Consider the following 23,401-nt stretch of genomic DNA (forward strand, 5'->3'; position numbering starts at 1 on the left):
CAAGACCCACATCTCACCTTATGTATTGTTTTAGCTTGTGGTGCAAGGTTTCTTTATTCCTTTCTTTTTTGGAAGGGGGGGGGGGGGGCACTCTCTTGTCACACTGGGACCTTTGTAATTTAAAAGAACTTCTAGAAATTCGTTTGCATTCATTGCTTATTTGTTAGCACTCAAACCTTGCAGACATACCTTTTAAGTCTATTTTGAATAATTGCATTTTATGCCGGCTCTTACTTGGTACATGCACTATAAATCAGGAACCATTTTATTTGCAAACTCAGCTTTCGGAGGTTGCTGGCTCAGCCTCCTGAGAGAAGTCATGCTCCTGTCTGCTGGGAAAAAGAACTAATACTGGAGAGTGCTCCGACACAGTTGCCCATTTTTGCATCCTGGAAAAAGGCGACACCAGTCTACTCGGCTGACTCAACAAATTTCCGCTAGGGTCGGGTCATTGTATTTTGCCAGCCGAAGCAAGAAACTTCTGATGCCAGAAAATGTGACCTCTGCAAGACATGCGCACTAACAAGTAAATTGTTGTACAAACCATGAAAGTCACAATATATTGTGTAAGAGCTTAGATCTGCAAGCACACTCACAATGTTGGTTTGGTCAACAAGAGAAAAAAAAAGCAGGAGATAAAAGGTTTTGCAGTGGCAATAAAATGAAGCTGGGTGGGCTTTGTTATCATTAAAGCTGCAGCCAGGTGGGCTTGCATTGCTGAACTGTGTGCAGACTGGCTAGAAGTCATAATTGCATGCCGTACATACTCGGGAAGAAGTGAAATGGTACTGACAGAAGAAAGCTGCCTTTCTGCTCCCAGGGACCTTGTGGCAGAGCTGCCTTTCATCCTGATGCATCCAAAGCCTGAAGAGCCAAGCCCGATTCGAGTTGTCAGTGAAGCGAAGGCTCCAGGCCCTGCACCACTGGACACCAACCTGATTGAGCTGGACACGTGTGTTGCTTCTTCATTCATATTTTTCAATGCAGAGCATTGCCATCAGAGTAACAAGCATGTGCATGAATTTGAGCTGCTGCGGTAATGGTGGCTGCTGCCATTGTCATGCCAACGCAACTGTGCGCTACTTTTACTCAGTCATGTTTCTTGCTTAGCTGTAACGCCACACGGGACTTTTTTTGTGGTTAAGCGCTTGCCGTGCTTCGCAAAGTAAGCCTGGGTAGAAGTTAATTTTTACATTACATGATTGGAACAGTGAATTTTGGCACTGCATATCTTGAAACTCCGTTTATTTAGAATTTTCTTTTTGTTTGCAACTATCAAGATAACGAGTTTACCATAGTGCTAGATGACATGGCAGCATCCATCACAGTGCAGGCCACTTGCTTTGCTGTGAACTCGGCATCACTTAGAGTGCATCATACATTTGAAACATGAATGACACACGAGGCTTCAGCCTTATTTCACGGTATCCTGATATTGAGAATTAAATGACTCGAGGTTGTAGTTTTAAGGATTGCATATTGGTCTTGAATGTTCATAAGCCACATTATTGCACCCATATGGGTCACTAAATAACTATGTCAGCACAGCTGAATTCTTCTTATGTGATCCAAGCATAAGGGGCATGAAACTGGTATTTAGTTCTGTTTGCCGAAAGTATTATTTTCTATTCAGCTGATGCGGCATTGCAATTGGTGAATGCAATACATGTGGAGTGGTGCCCGGCTATACTCAGTTCTTAAACTCTATTATGTAATAGTCTTAGGTGCCCACAGTCTGATGTATGTAGCAATGATTTGGTCCTGAAAGTTTACATCCCCTAGCTTAAGCTGTATGTGCTTCTCTCTGTAACAAATCCACTAGTCTGTCCTGCTGAATAAACCACTTCATGCATGTCACCATGAACAGTGCTTATAGGTTTTTAAGTCGGAACATGGGTGTGGATTTATAACTAAGCTGTTTTTTGTGAAGAACTGTCACAAAGTTGCTCCTATAATTGTATGTTGTAGCACTAGACAAAGAATGCTGTAAAAAAATAATTAAAAAAAGAGTATTTCACCATCGGAGATGTGCCTAATGCTGTATTTCACTCTGGTTTCCTCGTCATTTGTTCAGTAAACTCCCCATATTGTCGTGCAGGGATGCTGTGGCCTGCTTAGACGACGATGACATCATCTTCGAGGACTTTGCACGGCTGCGACTCCGCGGTGAGACGGACGCCTGAGGGGATTGCTGTCTGTGCGCTCCCCAAGTGCCAAACCGTCGACGAGCTTAGCTCCCGTCCCCACCCGAATGGGCGGCCTCACCTCACGTGTGCCGTCTGTACAGGGTCTCTGCAAGAAGGCAAGGCTGTAGATCGACAGCTGCCCTCCCAGCGTTCCCGTCCCTCATTCTGCATCTTGTAAGAGGCAGGTCGCCAAACACCTTCCGGCAGGGGTTCCAACAGCCGAAGGAGTCTGTGGCGCCTCCCTTCTGTGTTCCACCTTCCTTTGGCAGTGTCCACTTCTCTGAGACGCACATCTTTAGAGTGGACTTTTGCAACCATGCAAATTGTGGACGTCCATCCATCTCTGTTTGGTGTGGAGTTTTCTGCAGTGTGGCTAGAAAGGGAAGAGTGCCGCTGTATTGTTCCCTTGCAGCATCAAAGGGGCTGGCTCCTGTGACTAACATGAATTGCAGTTTTCACACTTTATTGAAGCTGCCGTGCTGCATAATTTGATAGGTGCTAAAAATTGGATGGTACACAAGGCTGTGTGTGTCCTTGCAAGACTAGCTTTAATGTCCCGTCTTGTACGGGTGCAGACAGAAGTAAAGGGGGCAGGCTGCAGCATTCTTAATTCACTCGCACATTACTAGTGAAATTTAAGGGTCATGATGTGTTCATGAGCGACAGAATGTACTGCTGATTTGGCCATGTATGGACACACCATGACATTTTAATTTCTGCCTGGAGAAGCAGCAAGTGCTTTTGTCCGCTCTTGTCCAAGAGACAGGACTCGACATAAGTCTTGATGCGCACATGCATGGTTCCTGGAATTGAGCTGCACGCTTTCCTTGAGCTGCGCTGCAGGGAAATGTCTGGCATGTCTGTGTGAATTTTAGTCCTTTTTGCAAGTGGTTTGAGAAGTGGCAGGCCACAGTGCACCTCTGCCTGGACCGGCGCTTTGATACTGTATTCAGCGGCCGTGCTCAAGCTCACACCAGGTTCATCAGGGTCCCAAACGCCGGCCGCTCGAGCAGAAGTGTGATGGCAGTAGGTTTTTCACTTGGCCACATATGGTGTCCTTGAATGGCTTCCGAAGGCACAATCCTTGTCCGTCGTATTTCCCAGTGGAAGACTCCAGCCATGGAGTTGTTTGACGTTGTGCAAAGTGGCCCTGTGTCTGTGAAGACACTTGTGTGAATGGCAAGTGAGTGTGCCCAGTTTCAGTGGGGCAAGTTCAGTCAAAGAAGTCTTCTATGTCCACTTCGGGATCAAGCAGGTGGTCAGCGAGTGGCCCCAGGTCGAGCTGGTCGAGCAGCAGGTTCTCGCAAGTCTCCTCCAGGTCTGTGTCGCCAATCAGCACGGCACCCTTGAGCCTCCCATCATGGAGAAGGAGCTTGATGTACTCCTGGCCTGGGGTGACCCGAACCAGGGCACGGCACTCGGCCAGTCCTTGGCCATTGAAGACACCCAGAAGAACTACCTGCAAGGCCATTTGCCATTAATCAACTGGCAGTGTGAGCTATCTGCTGTGAATAAATGCCCGCCATGGACAGAAAATCTGTGCTACAATCTTACTGATGAAAACATACATGTTCAAGAGCACTAAACAGGAAGGTAATCACTGTGGTGCACATGAAACAGAAAGCAGACCACCTGTGAAAGTAGCTGCAGCTGCATAATGGCAAGCTAGCAAGGGCAATGGTACTTCACCAATGGCTTATACACTTGCAGCTACAGCACCTTAATTAAAACTTTTTATTGCCCTGGCATGCTTGTCTGGCAGAACAGCAAAGCAAGTTATGGTGCCCCAGAGAGTAAAACTGAGCACGCGATCATAGAAAAAACTGCGGTATGGCGCAGTCTTGGCACATTAGGCTGAGCAGTGCTATACATTTGATGTTCGCCTTATAAGTGACTCGGGCGAAGCAGCAAAGTTTTTCTATTTACATGTGCTCCGTTTTACTTTTGGGGCACCTTTACATGCAAACATGATGCACAGGTAACAACCTTTCATGCAAAACCATTTCCAGCCACCCTTTTCAGTACGTCTCAAAAAGTCCAGAGCATGCAGGCTGGCATACAGCCTTTGTCCGTAAAGTTTCGACACTGATTTATTTTCTTCTCTAGAAATGATTCCCCAGAACAAATGTTGGTGCGAATGTGTAGCGTTATCTTTTCGGGCTAACCTGAGCTATTTATGTTAATTGCTGTGGCAGCCTCTAGCTGGCACTACATGTAGAAAAATACGTCACTTGGCGTCTGCGCATTCTACTGTGAGTGAATGCGGAGAGATGGATGTCCACCTCGAAAAGCATGTAAACATAAAATTCTGTGTGAAGCTTGGCAAGAGCCACACAGACGTATGAGCTCCTTCATGACGCTTACTGCAATGAGACATTATCGCGGGCGCGAGTTTTCGAATGGTACAAGAGGTTCGTTTCGGGGAGAACGTCGACACAAGGCACGAGCGCCCTTCAACCTCACGGAATGAAAACGTGACTCGGATCACGGAAATCGTACAGCAAGACCGCACCATTACAGTCCGCATGCTATCAGATGCTCTCGACATTAGTAAGACAACATGCCACCAAATTTTGAGTGAGAACTTGGGGAAACGAAAGCTGAATGCCAGACTTGTGCCGCACTCCCTCACACAGGACCAGAAGGATACGCGAGCATCAGTGAGCGCTGGTTTGCTCTTTGAGGCAGGCAGAGAAGGATGCTGCATTCGTCGACAGCATCATTCCTGAAGATGAAACATGGTGTTTTCAATACGATTCTCAAACAAAGAGGCAGAGTGCCGAATGGCAGCCCACAAGCTCTCTGGCGTCGAGAAATGTGCTGCGACAGAAGACGAAAACAAAGACGAAGCTGATAGTTTTTTTCACTGTCAGAGGTGTCATACACCACGAGTTTGTCCCACAAGGGCAAACGGTGAATCAGGAGTTTTATATCCGCATGCTCCAACAGATGCGTGATGGACAGCGAAGCTGTCACCCTGACTTATGGGCATCTTGACAATGGAGCCTTCTCCACGATAACGCAAGGCCGCACACTGGTTTCAGCGTGACAAAATTTCTCGCCAAGCACAGCATTACTGTACTTCCCCATCTGCCATACTCGCCTGACCTCTCCCCATGCGATTTTTTCCTGTTTCCTCGTGTGAAGAGAGCCCTAAAAGGTCGCTGGATGGGGAGCGTGGAGGCCATTGAAGACGCCACAACAAAGGAGCTGACAGCCCTGCCAAAAGAAGCCTTTTCTAACTGTTTCCAAGACCTCAAGAAGCGTTGGAAGCTGTGCATAGACTGCAAGGGAGACTATTTCGAAGGGGTGCTGCATAAATGATTTCAATGTTCAGCGCATTTTTTTTAATGGACTCAGTCTCGAACTTTACGGACAAAGGTTGTACATGATAGTGGATTCACATTTCACAGCAAAACGTACACCAAACATCAGAACGAAAGCAGTAAGTGGCACTGCCCACGCTACTCAAAGGCGCATGTGCCGGACTAGTAGTGCAAAACAAACCAAGCATGCCTCGCGTTCAAGTTCAGAAAACCAGCTGGGTTCCTTACTCTGTATCCAAAGAAACGTGTGACATGGGAGAAGAGGTCGAAACGTGCATCTGCCAAGGGACTGGGTCCACCCGACCAGTGGGCAGCCATGCAGGTGCCTGCCCAGTGACCCATTTGTCGCGCCTGTGTCCATAGGCGCCGCTGGAACCAGAGCTCGGCAGGCTCCCAACTAGCCGTGCAGACATCACCCGCTGCGTACACGTCTGCCAATGATGCTCGCATATGCCGGTCCACTAGCACGCCACCGTCGGGGGCCAAGGCAAGCTGCATAGTGTGGGAGGTAGATGTTACTCACTTTGGTCATCAACTAAACATATGTGCAAAGTATACCGGCTTTTTGAGGTTAATGTTGCAATAGAATCTCAATGATACGATGCCGGTTAATATGAATTTTGAGATACGAATTCGTAAAATGCCCTCACCAAGGTGAATTTTGTGCAGTGGGCCCCACTGAGGATGACATGAACGCGTGAGCCATTAAGCACCAAGTGCTTGCTGTTCGTACATCGCTAACGTCACAATCGCCAGTGACCGGCGGCGTGCGGCTCGCACGTCACCGCAATTGCCAGTCGCGCGGTGCACACCACGAGCACTGAGCGGTGGCGCGCGGCTGTAAGTAAACCTTGTCAGCCAAAAACGAATCTGCATAAGTTCTGCATACGAATTTTGTTCGTTTTGGATGATACAAATATTTTCATGATCCCGTGAGATTTGTACGATCAAGACTCTACGGTAGCAGCATTAAGTTTTCCTGTCAAATTTGGCTGTTCATGATGCTGACAAGTGACGTGACACTGATGCGTGGCATTTTAATGCAAATTGTTTATGTAATTTTTTTTTTTTTTGTCAGCAGCGGAAATGCCATAAAAACTGAATTGCTCAACATCTGTCAATGTGAGCACAGATGTGACATCATGATGTACCAGTGACGACTTTGTGGGCCAGAAAAATAAAAAATAGAACGACAACTGACTCATGGCTGTATATTTAGCAAAAAACTATACATAAATGCAGCTTGAAAAAATGCACAGAGTAAGTGCTTGGCTTCCACTGTTGTCGCTTTCCTCATGTGTCTTCAGCTAAAAGGTTTCCAACATAAGCTGCACATCACTGAGTCGGTAATGATAATGGTTAATGAGGCACATCCACAAACTTATTTATGATCCTGCTTGGCAGGACCGCAACAGATCCAACCTTTAGCAATTGGTGCACACATGAGCAAAAAAAGGTTAGCACAACTGACGTGTCACCGGAGTGGCAGATTACATCGGTTACAAAGCGGCGGTTACGAATGCGCCAGTAACAAGAATGCCAGGAGTGTTCGCAAACTGCATTGCCACGTCAGTCGTGCGGTGCGATTTTGCCGCTCCGGTGGTGGCACTTGTGCTAACCTCTTAAGAGCGTGAGCTCTTTGCTCATCATGTGTCTCGATTTCTTGGAGTCTGCTACCACGATCCCTTCGGCGTGAAATTTTCCAAGTGCGAGGAATTCAAGATGGCGGCTGCCATAGTAAATCGATATAGCAACCCAATTGGGGATTGATTCGTGATGTCATCAGTATATCGAATTGGTGATTGATTGGTGACATCACTGATATATCCAAATGGTGATTGGTGATTTGACATCCAAGATGTCAAATTCGTATTTCCATTGGTGTACCTCATTTCAATCTCATTCATATCAATTCTAGTACAGCTAACGCTCGTTACAGCAACGTCTTGCAGACGGTGGCAGCATCTGTTTTTGCTCACGCCTGTACGGTATAGTACAGTGCAGTACGGTATGTGGAGTTAAAGGTCCCAAAGTGGCATACAGGCATGTATGCCACAGCGGAGGGCTCTAGTATAATTTCGACTACGTGCAGTTCTATAACGTGTACAGAGCGCATTTCGCCTCCATTGAAATGCGGCTGCCTTGGCTAAGCTTGAACCCGTGTCCTTGGGCTTGGCGCCAGGTCGCAAGGGATCCTGGCAGACTCCTAGCCGTGGAGGTTAAAACCTCAGCCAAACACCCTAACCACTGAGCCACCGAAGTTGCCGAAGTAGGTTTTTAGTCATTCGACCAGACAACATCGCGAGGACAGCTTGTAGCGGGGCAGACAAAATCAAAGGGCTGTAATATGTTCAAAAGGGCATAGTATAGGCAAAGTTTCTGCATATCTATGCTTTTTCCTTAATCATCATCATCAGCCTGACTATGCCCACTGCAGGGCAAAGGCCCCTCCCATGTCTCTCCAATTAACCCTGTCCTTTGCCAGCTGCGCCCACCATATGCCCGCAAACTTCTTCTTAACCTAACTTTATGCCGCCCCCTGCTATGCTTGCCTTCTCTTGGAATCCACTCTTAACCCTCAAGGGCCAGCGGTAATCTTGCCTTTGCATTACATGCCCTGCTCAAGCTCATTTCTTCCTCTTGATTTCGACTAAGATGTCATTAACCCGCGTTGTTCCCCCACCCAGACTACTCTCTTACGGTCTCTTAATGTTACACCCATAATTTTTCTTTCCATAGCTCGCTGCGTTGTCCTTAACTTGAGCTGAAACCTTTTCGTTAGCCTCCACGTTTCTTCCCCGTAGGTAAGTACTGGTAAGATACAGCTCCCTAATCAATAAAATAAAGACAAGTGCGCAATGACTAGTCATTTACAAGCCATTTCTTGCTGTCAGTTTGGGTAATCGTCGCCACCTATGCGTGCCTTCAGCGTGATGTCATGTTCGAACTGCAGTGACGTTCCTTATTACGTGGGCTCTGAAATCTCTGACACAAGAATAAGTTCATTTGCTTGTGCCTCCACCGTGTGCCAAGAAGCAGCCTCAAGTTCTGCATCATTAATTGTTCATAGACGGACACAGAGGCATCACAATTTTTTTTTTCCGCTAGGATGGCACATCGTTTGATGTCAAATGCTTTGTGTATGGAAGTGTTGAAGCTGTTTGCCATCAGATTATTGAAAACCGGACTCAATGCCTGCAGTTTCAACTCGCTGGAAGGCATACCAGTGCCCTGTGAAGACAAATCGTGTTCTTTTAAATTTTGTGTCTGTACACCATCAAGTTTGCCAGAAAGTTCATGCACAGCTTTTGCCAAGTTTAATGTTGCCTTCTTCTCAAGGCACTTTCCCACCTGACATGTTATGACGGCTTTCGTGTTGGGTGTGACTCCAGTAGCGCTCACAACAAGGTCTGCGCCGAAGCACTTGTCATTAGTCAGGAGCAAATAGATAGGCCAGTCAGAGCCACGCTCGAAGTCACGGCTGGCATCACTGAGGCCCCTCTCTCTGAATTCAGCTGGTGTCAGCAACAGGCGCACCTCACAGCCGTACTCAACGTGCACCTTTTTCTGGAAAAAAAAAAAATGACAAGGTTTCACAAACTTTGCAGCCTTTATCCTCTGTACACCTCTACGAGCTATTATTGGCATGAAAAGTATGTTAACAGATTTTTAGAGTACAAAAGAGCAGTGAACTCCTCCTAGCAGAGTAAGCACAAAAGCCTTATAATTTTAGAGGAGTGTTGAACATGTTAAAGGGAAACTGAGGACAAATTAATGGCCTGTATTGATAGGGAACCATATGCAAATCACAGAGACCACTCTCACTAAAAACGGAGCTTTTATATTAAAGCTAGAAAAGACAAAAAAACTAAATATAGGTGTAGCCATCAACGGCTGATTTCGCAAGTAAAATCTGTGAATCAGCACCGATCTTTGTGCACGGATCCTGGAGGCCATTCTACACCGCCATTTACTTCAAAATGTTGGAAACCCATCCTTTTCGGTAAGGATGACACAAGTTTGAATCGACTGGTGGGAAGATTTCTAAATTCGATTTTTCCTGCGATACATGCATGTTTTGCTGCCAGACAAACGTCAACGTATCCAGAAAGAGCCAAAGAATTAATTTTTACTAAGAACAATAACGACAAGAAGTTGTAATTATTGTTAAGCAAGCTCAAATGCAGCAGTAATACTTATGCCCAATGCCCTGCCATGAGCATTGCATGGTGCAGAACTTCGCTTGCATGTTGGTGCCTAGGCTTACAGGTGCAGTGACTTTCTTTACACATTATTGTCTTCACCTGAATACATCTGTTCAACCATTTGATGGGCGTTCAGGTGCTGGGAGATTTTGATGCGAAATCCTGAATGCCACCTGTAGCCTAAAGTTGTGAGTTCAGGGACAAGTTGCTGAAGAAACGCAACCTTTGTAGCTGGCTTGTATAAGAGATGAAATTAAATTGCCTCAAGGTTTTAGACGGTAATTATACCACTTGAACACAGTGCAAGGTGCAGTAACCTCAAAGCACACAGAATAAACGAAAAGCATTTGACGGCTGCCTGAACTCGATAGTAGATGCAGGGATTTAGAGTGAAAGCAAAGAAAGCAAATCAGCAAGTGAAGCCGAAAGGAGGGCAATCACTCACTCCTGAAAAGTGCAGTATCTCGCCCAAGAACATGTTCTACTATTACCTAAAGGCTGACATTATAGCTAATAACTATGGCACTATTATTGAGGACCATTAAAGGGGTGTTCAGTTAGCTAAGTCTGCATGATGTCAACATTTCCAGAAACAAGATAATGCCAAGCACAGCCGTCCATATGATGATTATCTACACTGGGCTGGGAAAAGGCACAAGGAAAAGGATGCAGTATTGCACAAAGGCCTTTGTTTGTGTGTAGTAATGCAGATACGTTTTCTTGCTACACAAGCATAAAACAGTTTTTTTTTTCTCTTGTGGTGCCTCTCTCCTACAGCAGAGACATTACAAATGTACTATCGGCAGCAAGTGTTTTTGGGATGTGGGTACGTGGAAAAAAATTTAATTTCGGCAAGCCATTCTTCTGCACTGTCAAGGCTTTTAGGATATAGGTTTTATGGGGCTTAACGTCCCAAAGCGACTCAACCTATTAGGGACGCCGTAGTGGAGGGCTCCGGATAATTTCGACCATCTGGGGTTCTTTAACGTGCACTGACATCCACCTTTCTTTATCAGCAGTTTTTTTTTTTTGGTGTTGCTATCATTAAAATGCTCCATGTTTCTAACTGAAATTTTCAGCAGACCTTCAGTAGACAAAAAAAAAAAAACTCTCCAACGTCCCTCTGGCTAAAAGAGTGACAGCGATATATGTACTGTACCACAGGAAAGAGCAGCCAATTCTCCATTCCATTCGAGTTAGCAGCGTTTCTGTCTTGCTCTATGGTTTGGGTCGGGGACGGCATGCAGTAAGAAAGGCAACAGCGCCGACACGACACGAGCATGCAACAATATGCTCAACAAACACAAAAGTGTTTGAGGTCACTGCGGTAACCCGCATTGGAGGAATGTGAAAGCATTGACGCCTCCTCGTTTCTCTTTGCCCCTCTTTTCCTCTCTTTGCTTCACTTGTCCCTTCTCACATTTACGTGATTACGCACTGATGTAAATTCATCCAATTTCCCAATTACCACAATTAGTTGTCTTACTTAATCAAGTTCCATCAGTTTCCCATTTCGAGTTCTCAAACTTGGTGCCACGCTTCGTTTTCAAATTTGGCGCTACGCGTTGGCTCTGACCACACTTCCGATTTTTCAAATTTTCACGTTGCCCTGGCTGCGCCCACTTTTTGGACTTTTGGCTCTAATTAACTAATCACTCTATCCTCACATCATCCTCTTTCGATTACAACCATTCGTTTGGTGCTACCTGTCTTAAGTTGCTCACAACTGCTGCGGACACGACCTTGTCGACATAGCCTAGTAAAGCTGTCGTTTTAATAATGCTGTGCTAGTGTTGCATGCTCTCCAGTGCTCCCTCCCCCCTATTTTTTCTCTCATAGAAATGCAACGGCCATGTTTCGATGGAGGCCAAACCCAAAGGCGCCCACCCGTGTGCACATGTTAAAGATCCCCAGGTGGTCGAAATTATTCCAGAGACCTCCACTACGGCACCTCTTTCTTCCTTTCTTCTCTCAATCCCTCCTTTATCCCTTCCCTCATGTGCACTGTTCAGGTGCCCCCCCCCCCCAGATTTGACAGATACTGTGCCATTTCCTTTTCCCAAAAACCAATTTCCATTTCACAGTTTCTCCTTTTCCCCACCCTCCTTGCAGATGCATTCCTGCGAAACAAACTGCAGTGGCAAGCAGAGGTAAGCATTATACATGGGTTTCTCATTATGCTGCCATGCCATTCACTGGACATTCCATTTTGATGAAGCACTTGTTGCATGCCCTTATCAGCAGAGTCTGCTCCCCTGTCTGTTTTTCTTCGTGGTTCAGACCCACGTGGCTAACACTCTTATTGGTTGGAAAGTGAACGAGAGTTTTCAGTTCGTTACTCAAGATAAGTGACGAAGTGTAATGGACACTAGAAATTACTGTCTGGATAATTCAGCTACTGGTAAAGTGAGCAAAGGAAGGGTCAAGTCTTTTCACACAGTGCACAGATTGAGTATGCATGCCTAGCTATGTACAGCTCAGGAAAGCTTCGTATGCCACCAAAGGGCCACACTCAACTAATGACATGTGGCACTGACAGCAGTGGTTATATGTAGAATCCCACTGTTACGTTCCCGGCTGCTGCGTTTTCGTGAGCCAGGCCTGTCCAAGCTCTCATAGAAACCCTTGCAATACAAACTCCGCTCTTATGTCGTAACTGTGGCAACTTTCCCGCATGCCAAATCACGAATGTCACTTTGCAATAGTGGTTCAACCCATGCCGGCATTTTGACAGCCTACATTTAGCACGTGCGGAATAGCAATCGGGCCAAAGTGTAATTCTAGACTCCATATCGGCGCCTGGTCGCCACCGTATTCGGCGGCTTCCAGCGCATTGCACCCATGCAGACGCCGAGAACACTTACGGGCAGCGCGGGTCTTGTTGCAGCTGTTGGCGCAGTGCCATCACTGCTGCAGCACGAGCACAAACAATAGAAGGCGCGAAAAATAAAAGTATGGTGCAGCAAACGCTGCGTGGGCCGCGCTGTACGAAATGGCTTCAAGCTATATTTCTGTCATTCGCGTTTTCCCAGTTGCCTGCGGCTTAAAAATACAATTTCTAGATTCGAACAGACAAGGTAGGATTAAAACGGCCGCCACAACAATAGTGCAAAGTTAAACGCGCACGCGTTGCCCAAACTTCACCCGTCCTCTTCGCTGCTGCCACCCTTCCACTAACAGCTGCTCAAGCACACAGACAGGCATCGCAGGGTGTGCAGGACTTTCTGCGCATGCGAATGATTGTGAAAGCAACAAAGCCTTGGCAATTCCAGAGAAGCATGTTCCACTTAGCAGAAGTAAAATGAAAACAAGAAACGGGAAGCAACTAGGTACCTTTTTTTTTTTTACGTGTGCTTCCTGGCGACTAAGGGTATATAAGCAAAGTTTTTGCATATCTGTAAAAACCGCAGCAGCAGGGTTCCTGCTGTATATAGAGGTTGGATTTTTTGGTTTCTATTTATTAAACATTTTGGGGGATTTTTTTCAGTGCTTATTTCGAAACCCAATTTTCATTTCTGGATAATACAGTTACTGGTAAAATGAGCAAAGAAAGGGTCAAGTCTTTTGATACTTGCAGTGCACACAATGAGTATGCATGCCTAATATTATTTCCCAATAAGGAATTACGATTTCTTTTCTTTTTTTGTAATATATGTGTCACCCCTATGCAGTCACAATTCACATAGAGTATCTTGTTTGTTAGCAAGTTCAGTTGATGTACCAATAAATAATGCACAAATGGCTGTGTTTAGAGCAATTGTTGCAAGACAGAATGCTATCCCCATAATAAAAAAACGTAAATAGATTATAGCTAGAAATAAGGTTACATCTGCTCGTGATAAATGCAAGGGCATTTCTCACTTGCGACACACTGCTCGCTCCTTCACTAAAACAACGAAGTATGAACACAGCAAACGCCTTGCAGGAAGAAAATTTCGGACTGTAAAGAGAGTAACCGCAGCAGAAGTCCAGAAGTAGCTAGAGGGCCTCTGAACACATAGTGTGCATGATGGCGGCTGCGACACAAATGCCGGTGCATCGTCCCGGAAGGGAAGCCAGAATATGACACTTTTCGGGAATGCTTGTTCTTGGTTTCGCTACATGGCTTATTATGGTTACAGACATTTTTAGTGTCCTTCATGCTGTGAATAAAATCGCAACCAAGTGACGGTTCTGATAAGATGGCAGCCTATGAGCGGAAGACGCTGCACTACAAGACTAAACTTGACGAAGTAGATGATGCTGCTGGTCTGCACACGGCGTGTGTCTAAAGTAGCGGATCAAATTAATGCTGCAAATTGTACAACTCCACTGCTTTATTCGACAATTCTGTTGTCTCGCTGCACTCCCGGCTTCAGCACTTTGCTGCTCTCTTGCCACCGATTGTACCTCCATTCAAGCGCCAGCAAGCTGTGGCATACATCTCAAAGATACTGACCTCTATTTATTAAAACGGAATTTCATGAAATGAATCAGGCGTATATTTATCAGTTTTTTGTTTGTTCAAACCGAAAACTCCAACCTCTAGTTATATACTAGAGAAGATGAAGTGCCAAACATATGTTCCAACAGTCCGGAGACAAAAATGATGTTGACTGCCTGATGTATGCCTGCCGAAGCACGAAAATAAGTCTTTAATTTGTTGCTGTTCATGCTCAAAACTGCTTTTTGCTATCCTTTTACATGCACAAGCTACTGGCATGAAAGCCCACAACTTGCATCAAGCTTGACACTGTGGCGAAGAATGTTTAACATGTTAGATAATTCTTTGCTGCAGCTAGTGAGAAAAATTCATGCGCCATGTATATTACAGCATGCATGCGAGTGAGCAGTCCTCTAATGCATTGAAGTTGTCACCTGAGTTCCACCTTGAAGAACACGACCTTTTGCCCAGTCGGGCCCCAAAGCGCTGCCTGGCAGAGCGGGATCTCGCTGCCCTGAACACAAAGAGCGAGACTTGTGAGAAATGCTTTGTGCACTCTTGCTGCAATATAGCTCATTGTGAGCCGCCGCGGTGGCCCAGTGCCTTATGGTGCTCGGCTGCTGACCCAAAAGACGCGGGTTCAATCCCGGCCGCGATGGGGGCAATGGAGGCGAAATTTCGATGGAGGCAAAATTCTAGAGGCCCGCATACTGTGCGTTGCCAGTGCATGTTAAAGAACCCCAGGAGGTCAAAATTTCCGGAGCCCTTCACTAAGGCGTCCCTCATAGCCTGAATCACTTTGGGACGTTAAACTCCCATAAACCAAACCAATAAGCCATAAACAGCTCATTGTGAAAAAGCTGCCTCAAGAAAATAAAGGCAAAAAAAAAAAATCCCTGCAAAATGAAGCATTTATGTACAGTGCCAGGTGCTAAAGATGTATGCCCCAAGTAATAACTGATTCAGTTCTCGGCAAACTTTTTTTCATGCTGCGCTGCCACTGACAAGGCGGGATGCTGCATTGTCACTTTACATGCAGCATCTCATCCAGAATTGTGACTTGGTTCGTCACGTGGACTAGTTACCTAGACCTGGGATGCAACAAAGTTTTCTTCCTCTCAAGCTGCATTTAACTTTTCAGGATGGCTTGAGGACAACGCATATCCCCTTCAGGCACTGGGTCTACATATGTGGACGCGATTTAAGCCTCCTCATATTTTCGTACAGAAGACGAATTTCCACCTTTGAATACCGCGCTCTTACCAATTTGACTCTCCCTATCAAGTCTGTGGTGCCATCTCTTGCAGCTACAGTGAAATGCGTTTGTAAAAAAAGAAAAAGAAAATATGTGCATCACGTCATTCTTTGGCAGGATCAGTAAACAGCTTTCTTTTTTGCATTCTAGCTTTACAAATGGTCGTGAATGATGCAATACAGTGCTCGGAATATGACTATAGGTTAATGTAGAAATGGCACACAAATTTCTATCGTCACAGACAAAAAAAAAAAATGCTGTGGCGGACGTACAAAGTGGCGTGTCCACATACGTGGACATGGCGCCTTAATGCCAAAAATATCAAAGTGGCGTTTTCTCGCCACAACGCGCCGTTTTTTTGTGCACGTACAGTAGGAAATGGGCTTACTGCTTACGGGCGTTGAAAACTATGCTTGTACAAGCGAACTTTGGGCGAATCCAGTGCTGAAGCGTTTTTCATGAAAACAGCCGATGTAGAAGCACCTCCAAAGAAATGCGGCCGACCGAGCAATGAAGACCCGCAGATGGTCGCAAAGAGCCGTCACTTAGCTGAGCCACTGCCAACACAGTGTGCTATGACCAGTGCTTAAAGTAAAGGAGGTCTAGGAGGGTCTTAGGCGCCCTACCAATATTCAAAAAATAGATCTGAGACCACGTGTGCTAGATTGTAGAACAGATGAATCCGGAGGAAGCAACAATTTTCAGTGGCAGTCAAAACATTTTTCCCTACCATTTTGATAATTTGGCTGCAGCTTTTAGCAAGAATCATTATATTTTCTATGACACCCGAGACGGAGAAAAATAGAAAGTGGCAGGGGATGAAAAAGGGGAACACACCATGGTCAGTTCAGAGCTGGCCTCTCAGCTCCAAGGCTACAAAATAACTATCAGCGCATTGGAAGAGCGAGGGGACAATTTGTTTCAGGTCTCTGACATAAACTGAGGAAGCAACGGCCTTTAAACATGACTTCTCATTTTTGTAAAAGCCATGTGTAAAGCAGGCCGCAAGATGCTATCTCTCTCTCCCTCTCCACCTGTGCTCAGATCACTCGAGACCCCTTCGATGCAGCTGGACTGGAAGCATTACTTATGATGAAAGCAACCACTGGCCCCAACTTCTGAACACTTTTAATTACACAACGGTGCCGACGTGAAGGCTGCGCATCTAAAAGCCACGCTCAGTGCTCAAAATACTGAATTTTCCTCTGCCTGTCGTCACAGAATGACTGCTTTTATCTGTTTTACAAGTCATGAACTACAGAATAATTCCCTGAAGCGTATATTCTCACAGTTAAACATTTATTCATATCTAACGATGTTAGAAAAGGCAGGGAAATGTAGCAGTGTTTACGTTCATGTATCAGGTTTAAGGCGCTATGTCCACAAATGTGGACATGAATAAAATATGCTTAAATATGAATATTTTTACGTAACTTTTTGCACATAACTTCTACTTAATCTACTGATTGTCATTTATACAAAAAAGTATTTTTCCTTTCAGCAGATTTAAGTGGCGCCTGAAGGGAATATGTTGCATCACCCAAGTTGCATGACGCACAGTGGCATTATGGGTGGACCGCAAAGCGGTCCAAGTGATTGTTTCTCTTTGCAGGGTGACCGTATGGCTCCTCAGTGACACTGAAATGCCTTAACACCAGCACTTCAGGTTTGCTGTTTACTGTGTAATTCAGGGCTGCAGAGGCACATGACACCCATCCCATATATAAAAACAGCAGCAATCCGGTCTGACCTACGGATATACCATAACCATACATTTCCAAAGTGCCCTCGGGTCAAAAGCTCAAGGAGCACCCAGTGTTCTGTGAAGCAAAAGTTATGCGATAAGCAAGCACATAAAGCTACCTAAAATAAAACTGAATACAGGGTGGCCCAAAAGTGAATAGAAAAAATGCACTGGACAGTTAACCAGTGTGGAATACAATTCAGCGACAGCTGTTAAGGTATATTAATATTTTCTTGATACACTAAAGTAGCGAATATGAAAGCAACTTCATGTCTGTACAGTTATGGTGTGCTCTTTAGTTTTCCATACATACTTGTTTTCTTTGACTAGTGCACCTCTTCAGTCTGCCGCTCTAGGAACATGGTGCCATTGCAGGTCACCCTCTGCTCATGCAGCGCATTTTGCAGCAGCCATTACCAATAGACCGTGCTGCATTCTTCGACTCTCGCCAAGCTCTCCTTCCTCCTTGCATGGTAACCACCCTCCAGTTTGGCATTCCTAAGCTTTTGCCATACCCTCCGCCTTCCATGATAGCCACCTTCCAAATGGTTCCCATGACAACCCCTTTCTGGTGATGCCTTCCTACACTCTCGTCATACCCTCCTCCTTCCACGGTAACCATTCGCTGGTTGGGGATCCTTTTGCTCTTGCAATACCCTCTTCCTTTCACAGTAACCGCCCTTCAGTTACGCATTCCTCCGATCTTGTCATATCCTCCCCCTTCCTTGAAAACTACCCTCCGAGTGGTTCCCAAGGCAATCCGCCCATTATGCTAACTACTACTACTACTACTATGTACTACTACTACTACTACTACACCGACATGAAAACCAGAAATGGGTTCTCAACAGCTATCGCTGTAGAAGTAAAAATTCAATAATTCGAAAAGTGTAGACAGTGGCACAATGCGGTTTGTAAGAAATGCTCAGAAAGACGTGGGATCTCTTATTAACGAAAAATTTTATTGCCGTTTGTCACCGAAAGATGGTGCTGTAGAACCACTGTACAACCTGCTGACACAATTGAAGCTCTACCTGTACCTATTTTGGCAATAAAATCTTTTATAATAAAAAAATCATATTTTTCTGAGCATTTCTGTGAAAACCAGAGAGGGAAGGCCTGTGCTTCACGTACTAACCATGGCCAGCCAATTCAGCATCCTTGCTGCCAGAAGCCTCTGGCTGAGCTGTGTCTGAACTACTGTTGCTATCACAAGTCTCGGTCCCTAAATGTGGCAAAAAGAATTGCGCAGCACCGGGGTCGAAGAAGGTGGCACCTATGCTGTTCTCCCGCACAGCCCAAAGGACTTGACAGCCACGTAGTTCATGCCTGCACACAGCATCAGCAAATATGTGTCTTTCAACTCCAATGCAGTCGAAGCAAAGGAGAAAAACAGAAGATGTTATTATCAATAAAAACAATTTCTTCAAGTCTCAGATTCATTCGCACATCAAGTACCGCCTATTACTGAAAAAAAAATTCTGCCTGCTACAAGAAACGAAGAAATAAAAAACTGAATCTGTCAGTCTAGGCATGTACCCTGTAATTGAGAAGCACAATGTTGCGGCTACAGATAAATGTCTAGATGCACTTCACTTTGAGCTGTATGCATATGCCATGAGAAAACACAGTTTCTTCATTTCTACCAAGGTATCCAAACACTTCCTCTCATAGTACATAAGATTTCAAAAGTGTACAGAGTGAATTAAAGAGCAACACAATCATCTTTTGCTAATCAGACGAAGTAATATAAAGACCATATCACGTCTTCCAAGAAACATATTTGCATGGAAGGAATTCTTCCAGTGCATCAAATCAGGCTCACTAGAAATGGAACACCACCTTGTCCACCCCCATCATTACGTTTACGGCCAGGCCATGCACCACCACTACATGTTACATGACGCAACATCATTGCACCATTTCCTTCATTCTTAGCCGAGTGTATAAATTAACTACAGCTTCTGCACGCCCCTCACCTGTTGGATACATTTACATATCACTCCCCTCTGCACACCTTGCTCACTTATGTGGCGATGGGCTGTTGGCAGACAAGCACTGTGTCAAGTCACTAAGTGCAACTATTTCCAGTACATTACCTAATCTGGAAGTTCAAAGTTCAGAGCTGAGTTTAGCACACAGTAATTTCCGGTCATTGAAATCCCCCAAAGGGAATGCATCTGATAGGATGGCCAAAATAATCTAAACAAATATGTGCACCTAAAGGTTTATGCAGAATGCACAGATTTGCATAAAATAATAAAATGCACCAGTCTTTGAGAGTATTCATTCTAGTATTTCATAAGGCATTGCTGTGCTGGTAAGAACAAGGAAAAAATTATGGTCGATTTGCGTTGTTAGGCCAAATGCGAATTAGGTGTGCTAGCAGTTAGGTTTTCACTTCAATTCCAGTGTTCATGGGTGGCGGCTGTTCGAATAGCAATAATGGGTTAATGTCCATATATGCGGAATTGGTCATTTTCTAGACTCATAGATCCCTGGGAGTCTTCCTAGCGCTCCTGGCGCAGTGGTGCAGCAGTCAAGTGATGCGCCACTGCCCTTCTATGGCAGGTCCTGCCATCAGTGGGACTTGGGTTGCTCAATTGGGTTGCGTTGCGATCCAGGTGACTCTTCGTGAGCAGCCTCTCACGATTAATTGAGCTGCCGCCTGACAAGGTGACCAGGTGAGCAGCCTGCCACAAAATTGGCTTCAGATAAACAGACAAACACACAACGGTTAAATGCAGGGAATGGCCACTATAAGTGCTAGCATACTAAAAGAAGAAAGGTAGGGATGTCAACCAAGCAAAATGTTGTTGGTTACCCTACATTTAGACAAGAATAAAGTGACACAGTGAAACAAAGGACTGAAACAGGCGACACAAAGTCAAGCAGCTCTCCTAATGGAATCGGCGCCAACCAATTTGTGACACCGACGAGTGGACAAGTTCCAGTAAAAACTCGCCTGCTACTAATAGCAGCCCTGCAGAAATATGCATGAGAAGCTTAAAATTACGAGGCATTCAGTTATATGTAGTTTTTGCAAATATATATTTGGGTTTTTCATCTGAACATCTTGATTAATGTGCAATACTGCTGCATTCTTACATGGGAGGTGTTCATGCTTCTACACCTTCACACCAAAAGCTCACATCATTTTCCCTTCCCCATAGGTGCCTCTGAAAAAAAAAAAAATTACATGCAAAACCTCTGGTCTAGAAGTCCTGATCTCAAAGCAAACCATAGAAGATGGAGATTAAACACTACTGAACATTACATACCTCTGAGCACTGAAGTTGCAGAAAATTGAAGATTTCTCCTGCTTTTAGTCTACTAAGTTAACATTTTCCGTTGCACCAACCTTTCCATTGTTTTTTTTTCACTACTTCTAAGCTGTAAACTAACAGTTGTATGCTGCTACAGCATCTACTGAAGAAGAAATAGAAAATGGTTCAGGGAATAGGCACTACAGCAATGAAATTCTTCTGACCTGCTGTCATACTATGATTGTGCCCAGTAACATGCTAGTAAAAAAATGTGAAGGAGATGGAACCAACGTGTTTGCGATATATTTTTTTCCTTGTGTGCAAGCAGCCGCACAATGTATGAAAGCACTCATCCATGCTTACACCAACTCTGTAGCGATGCCGCCATTGCCAACAACTGCCACCAGTCTGGCACCAGCAAGACGACTTTGGAGCATCTGGAAAATAGAGAGAAGACCAGTGCTTTATACACGGCATATTTCTAAAGGTACTTGGCAAAATAAGCCAAAGAAATGTTGACTTGTTGCTACCTGGACAGTTTCAGTGTCTCGAATGCCCATAACCAGAGGGTTGTCTTCAAGAATTAACTAAAACATGGAAAAGGGAGAAAGGGGTGAGTTCACAACGTGCTGAACACAAAAAGCATTAGCCTGTAAGCCCAATAATTATATGTGGACAGTACCTGAGGCCTTGCACCCATGCAAAGGCAGATCAATCCATATGAGACAACTCGGCCACTTTTCAGAGAGACTGTCTGCAAAATAGTTTCTTTTTTAAAATCTCAGTTTAGTATACAAAGCAAATTGTGTTCATAAATTTTTCTCATCAAACTGATGAAAGCGGTTTGTAGTAGTATCCATAAATGTTAGATGTTGCAAAGACTCACTCAGTGTTTTGAGACATTATCATTAAGAATGTGCTATGCTTACATGTGCACTGGAATCCAGGGAGACCAGCACATCTTGCAGCACTTTAATGTTGTTGTACTGCTGCTCCAGGTAGCTCAAGGAGCGTTCTTCAATGTCAAAGCTCTCCATCACCCTGCATAACTAGAATTTGGTACAAATACATGCATTTACAAGTTGACACATGCAACGGCCTTCACTTTCTATAAACTGGTTCACAAATCAAACTTACTTATAGATATTTGCAAGCGATTCTGCACGGAAGCACTCCATACACTCAAATTTTACATTTGTACAACCAAAGACAGCAGATTTATGCTCTACAAGTGAAGGTAGCGATAGGAATTGTTCAGATAGATTCAGTTAAGTAATGTCCTCTAGGCAAGAAAGACGACGTGAATATGCTTCCCAAGTCCAAGTCACTAGTTCAAGTGAGTAGGTTGAGGCTTCAGCTCTAGACATGAGGTATTAAAGCCATATGAGGCAGCACAATGCACAGACAAGACATGTTCAAAACAACAGTTCAAAAATAGGTATGTTTACATGACTGTATGTGTGGCCATGCAAAGAGAAAGAAAATGGGAGAGAATCTTCTACCTTTCTGAAAGCTAGGAGAGGACTTTACCTAGCCGCTGGACCTGTTATCAGAATTGTTGCTTTTTCCCTCTCCCTTAGCAAATGCCAGATGAGTAGACCCTTTCGCCTTTCTTTTTTTTTTCTTCAACACAGAAAATTACTTTACTGCACATGTAATGTTTTTATCATTTACCACACACTATAAAAGAAAGAGCCATCTGTTACATGAAAAATGAGTAATAAGAAACCCGGGAATAAAGCTGAAACTACGAATCATGAGTGAATACGCAGCAGTGGCCATTGTGATATTGATGTAGCCAGTACAATTATGATGTTAGAGACTGGTAAAAAGTTCAAATTGCAGCTTATGTGGATGGACACTTTATTATCACTGAGCTTTTCTTCCTATCCCAGCGTGTGAAAAAAGCAAATGCTACACTTTCACTAATGCCCATGTGCTAGCTTGTCAAATGTAACCGATCAAACTTATCAGATAGGGAGGGGCATGGCAACAGATTTGGCGGAATAACTAACAGTGCGCAGTGCAGTTACTCAGAAAAACTTACCCAATAACCGATGACAGACGATTACAGTGAAAATTTTCAGTGTGAAAATGCGAAGTCGTGCGTCATCAACTAGTGATGTAATGTTAATGTGCGACATAAGGTTACCTACCTTCACTATATTCGTTGCAGCTTTTACTATAGGCGACGAAGTTATAAGCAGGATCGACTCCTCTGGACAATTTACGGCCAGCTGAAAAAAAGGTCGACAGAAAAAGCACGGGGATGCATGTTCGGACTGTCAGCGCCTCAAACTCAAACCTGAATTGAGCCTAGTGCACCAAAACACAGTGTGTGAAAAATTTTCCTGCTGAAACTTCTTTAGTGAAGCTTACCTGCTCCGCACACGACACCCCCGCAATGCCTCCACCGATCACAACAAACGTGCTTTTGAGATCAGACGCTTCCTCTGCAGGAACATCGGTGGTGTCTTTCACGGCTTTCATGCTGCAGGCGGCTTGCTAATCAGTCTTGATTTCAGCTACTTACACAACTAGAATAATCACTACCGCTTTGGACTGCGTGATTAGGAACTAAATCTGCCCCTCTCGCTCAGGACTGCGTGACTAATAGAAAAAATAGGAACTATGCGACTATCGCTTCTGAACGAGACCGAAAGCAAACGCGAAGCACATGTTGGAGCATTGGCTACAACTTGTGCCGGATGCGTACGGCCACATTACGACTACAATTCAGTTTCGGTTTTAAATTATTTCTTCTTGTGCCTTCAGTTTGTCTCAACTCTTTTGTAGCCCAGGTATTTTGCGTGTATTTTTACACCACAATCCTTTCGTGCTTTCTAAGGTGCCAAGAGAAATTCATGCGCCAGCGTCACTAGGCTCAGCGGCATGCTTTTTCGCAACGTCGCGAATCCCTTCAACGCTTGTACCGTCCCGTCGCTCCGTGCATTCCTATTTCTGGAACTGCGCTTTCGGAACACCATCGCTGACCA

At 44.8% G+C, this 23,401-nt stretch overlaps 2 protein-coding genes across 5 annotated transcripts in view; one reads left to right on the plus strand and one right to left on the minus strand.

Annotated features, from left to right (window-relative positions):
• The window catches only part of krz (beta-arrestin protein kurtz), a 39,923-nt gene extending 33,211 nt beyond the window's left edge, over positions 1 to 6,712 (plus strand). For all 4 annotated transcript variants that reach the window (XM_077659943.1, XM_077659942.1, XM_077659941.1 and 1 more), the window contains exons 9-10: positions 821 to 952; positions 2,099 to 6,712. In XM_077659943.1, coding sequence (XP_077516069.1) covers positions 821 to 952; positions 2,099 to 2,183 — 217 coding nt within the window. In that variant the 3' untranslated portion in view covers positions 2,184 to 6,712. The remainder of the gene's footprint in view (positions 1 to 820; positions 953 to 2,098) is intronic.
• On the minus strand, positions 3,400 to 23,108 carry Pyroxd1 (pyridine nucleotide-disulfide oxidoreductase domain 1). The gene is made up of 11 exons (XM_077659939.1): positions 22,785 to 23,108; positions 22,562 to 22,642; positions 21,335 to 21,454; positions 21,088 to 21,159; positions 20,936 to 20,992; positions 20,769 to 20,842; positions 18,278 to 18,468; positions 14,575 to 14,654; positions 8,864 to 9,079; positions 5,741 to 6,004; positions 3,400 to 3,645 (listed from the first exon to the last, which is right to left on the minus strand). Exons 1-11 carry the CDS (start codon positions 22,893 to 22,895, stop codon positions 3,400 to 3,402), a joined length of 1,512 nt encoding a protein of 503 aa, XP_077516065.1. The 5' UTR covers positions 22,896 to 23,108.
• Between the last annotated feature and the right edge of the window lie 293 nt (positions 23,109 to 23,401).

The sequence above is a fragment of the Amblyomma americanum genome, chromosome 3 (assembly GCF_052857255.1).
Source record: "Amblyomma americanum isolate KBUSLIRL-KWMA chromosome 3, ASM5285725v1, whole genome shotgun sequence".
Classification (NCBI taxonomy): domain Eukaryota; kingdom Metazoa; phylum Arthropoda; class Arachnida; order Ixodida; family Ixodidae; genus Amblyomma; species Amblyomma americanum.

What these genes read in the sequence shown, in the direction of transcription:
- Pyroxd1 (XM_077659939.1), bottom strand. Translation starts at nt 22,895, where the DNA reads ATGAAAGCCGTGAAAGACACCACCGATGTTCCTGCAGAGGAAGCGTCT. An exon ending in CCCTGGATTCCAGTGCACAT is followed by an intron (nt 21,160 to 21,334) that starts GTAAGCATAGCA and finishes ACTATTTTGCAG; the next exon opens with ACAGTCTCTCTGAAAAGTGG. An exon ending in GAGACACTGAAACTGTCCAG is followed by an intron (nt 20,843 to 20,935) that starts GTAGCAACAAGT and finishes TCTATTTTCCAG; the next exon opens with ATGCTCCAAAGTCGTCTTGC.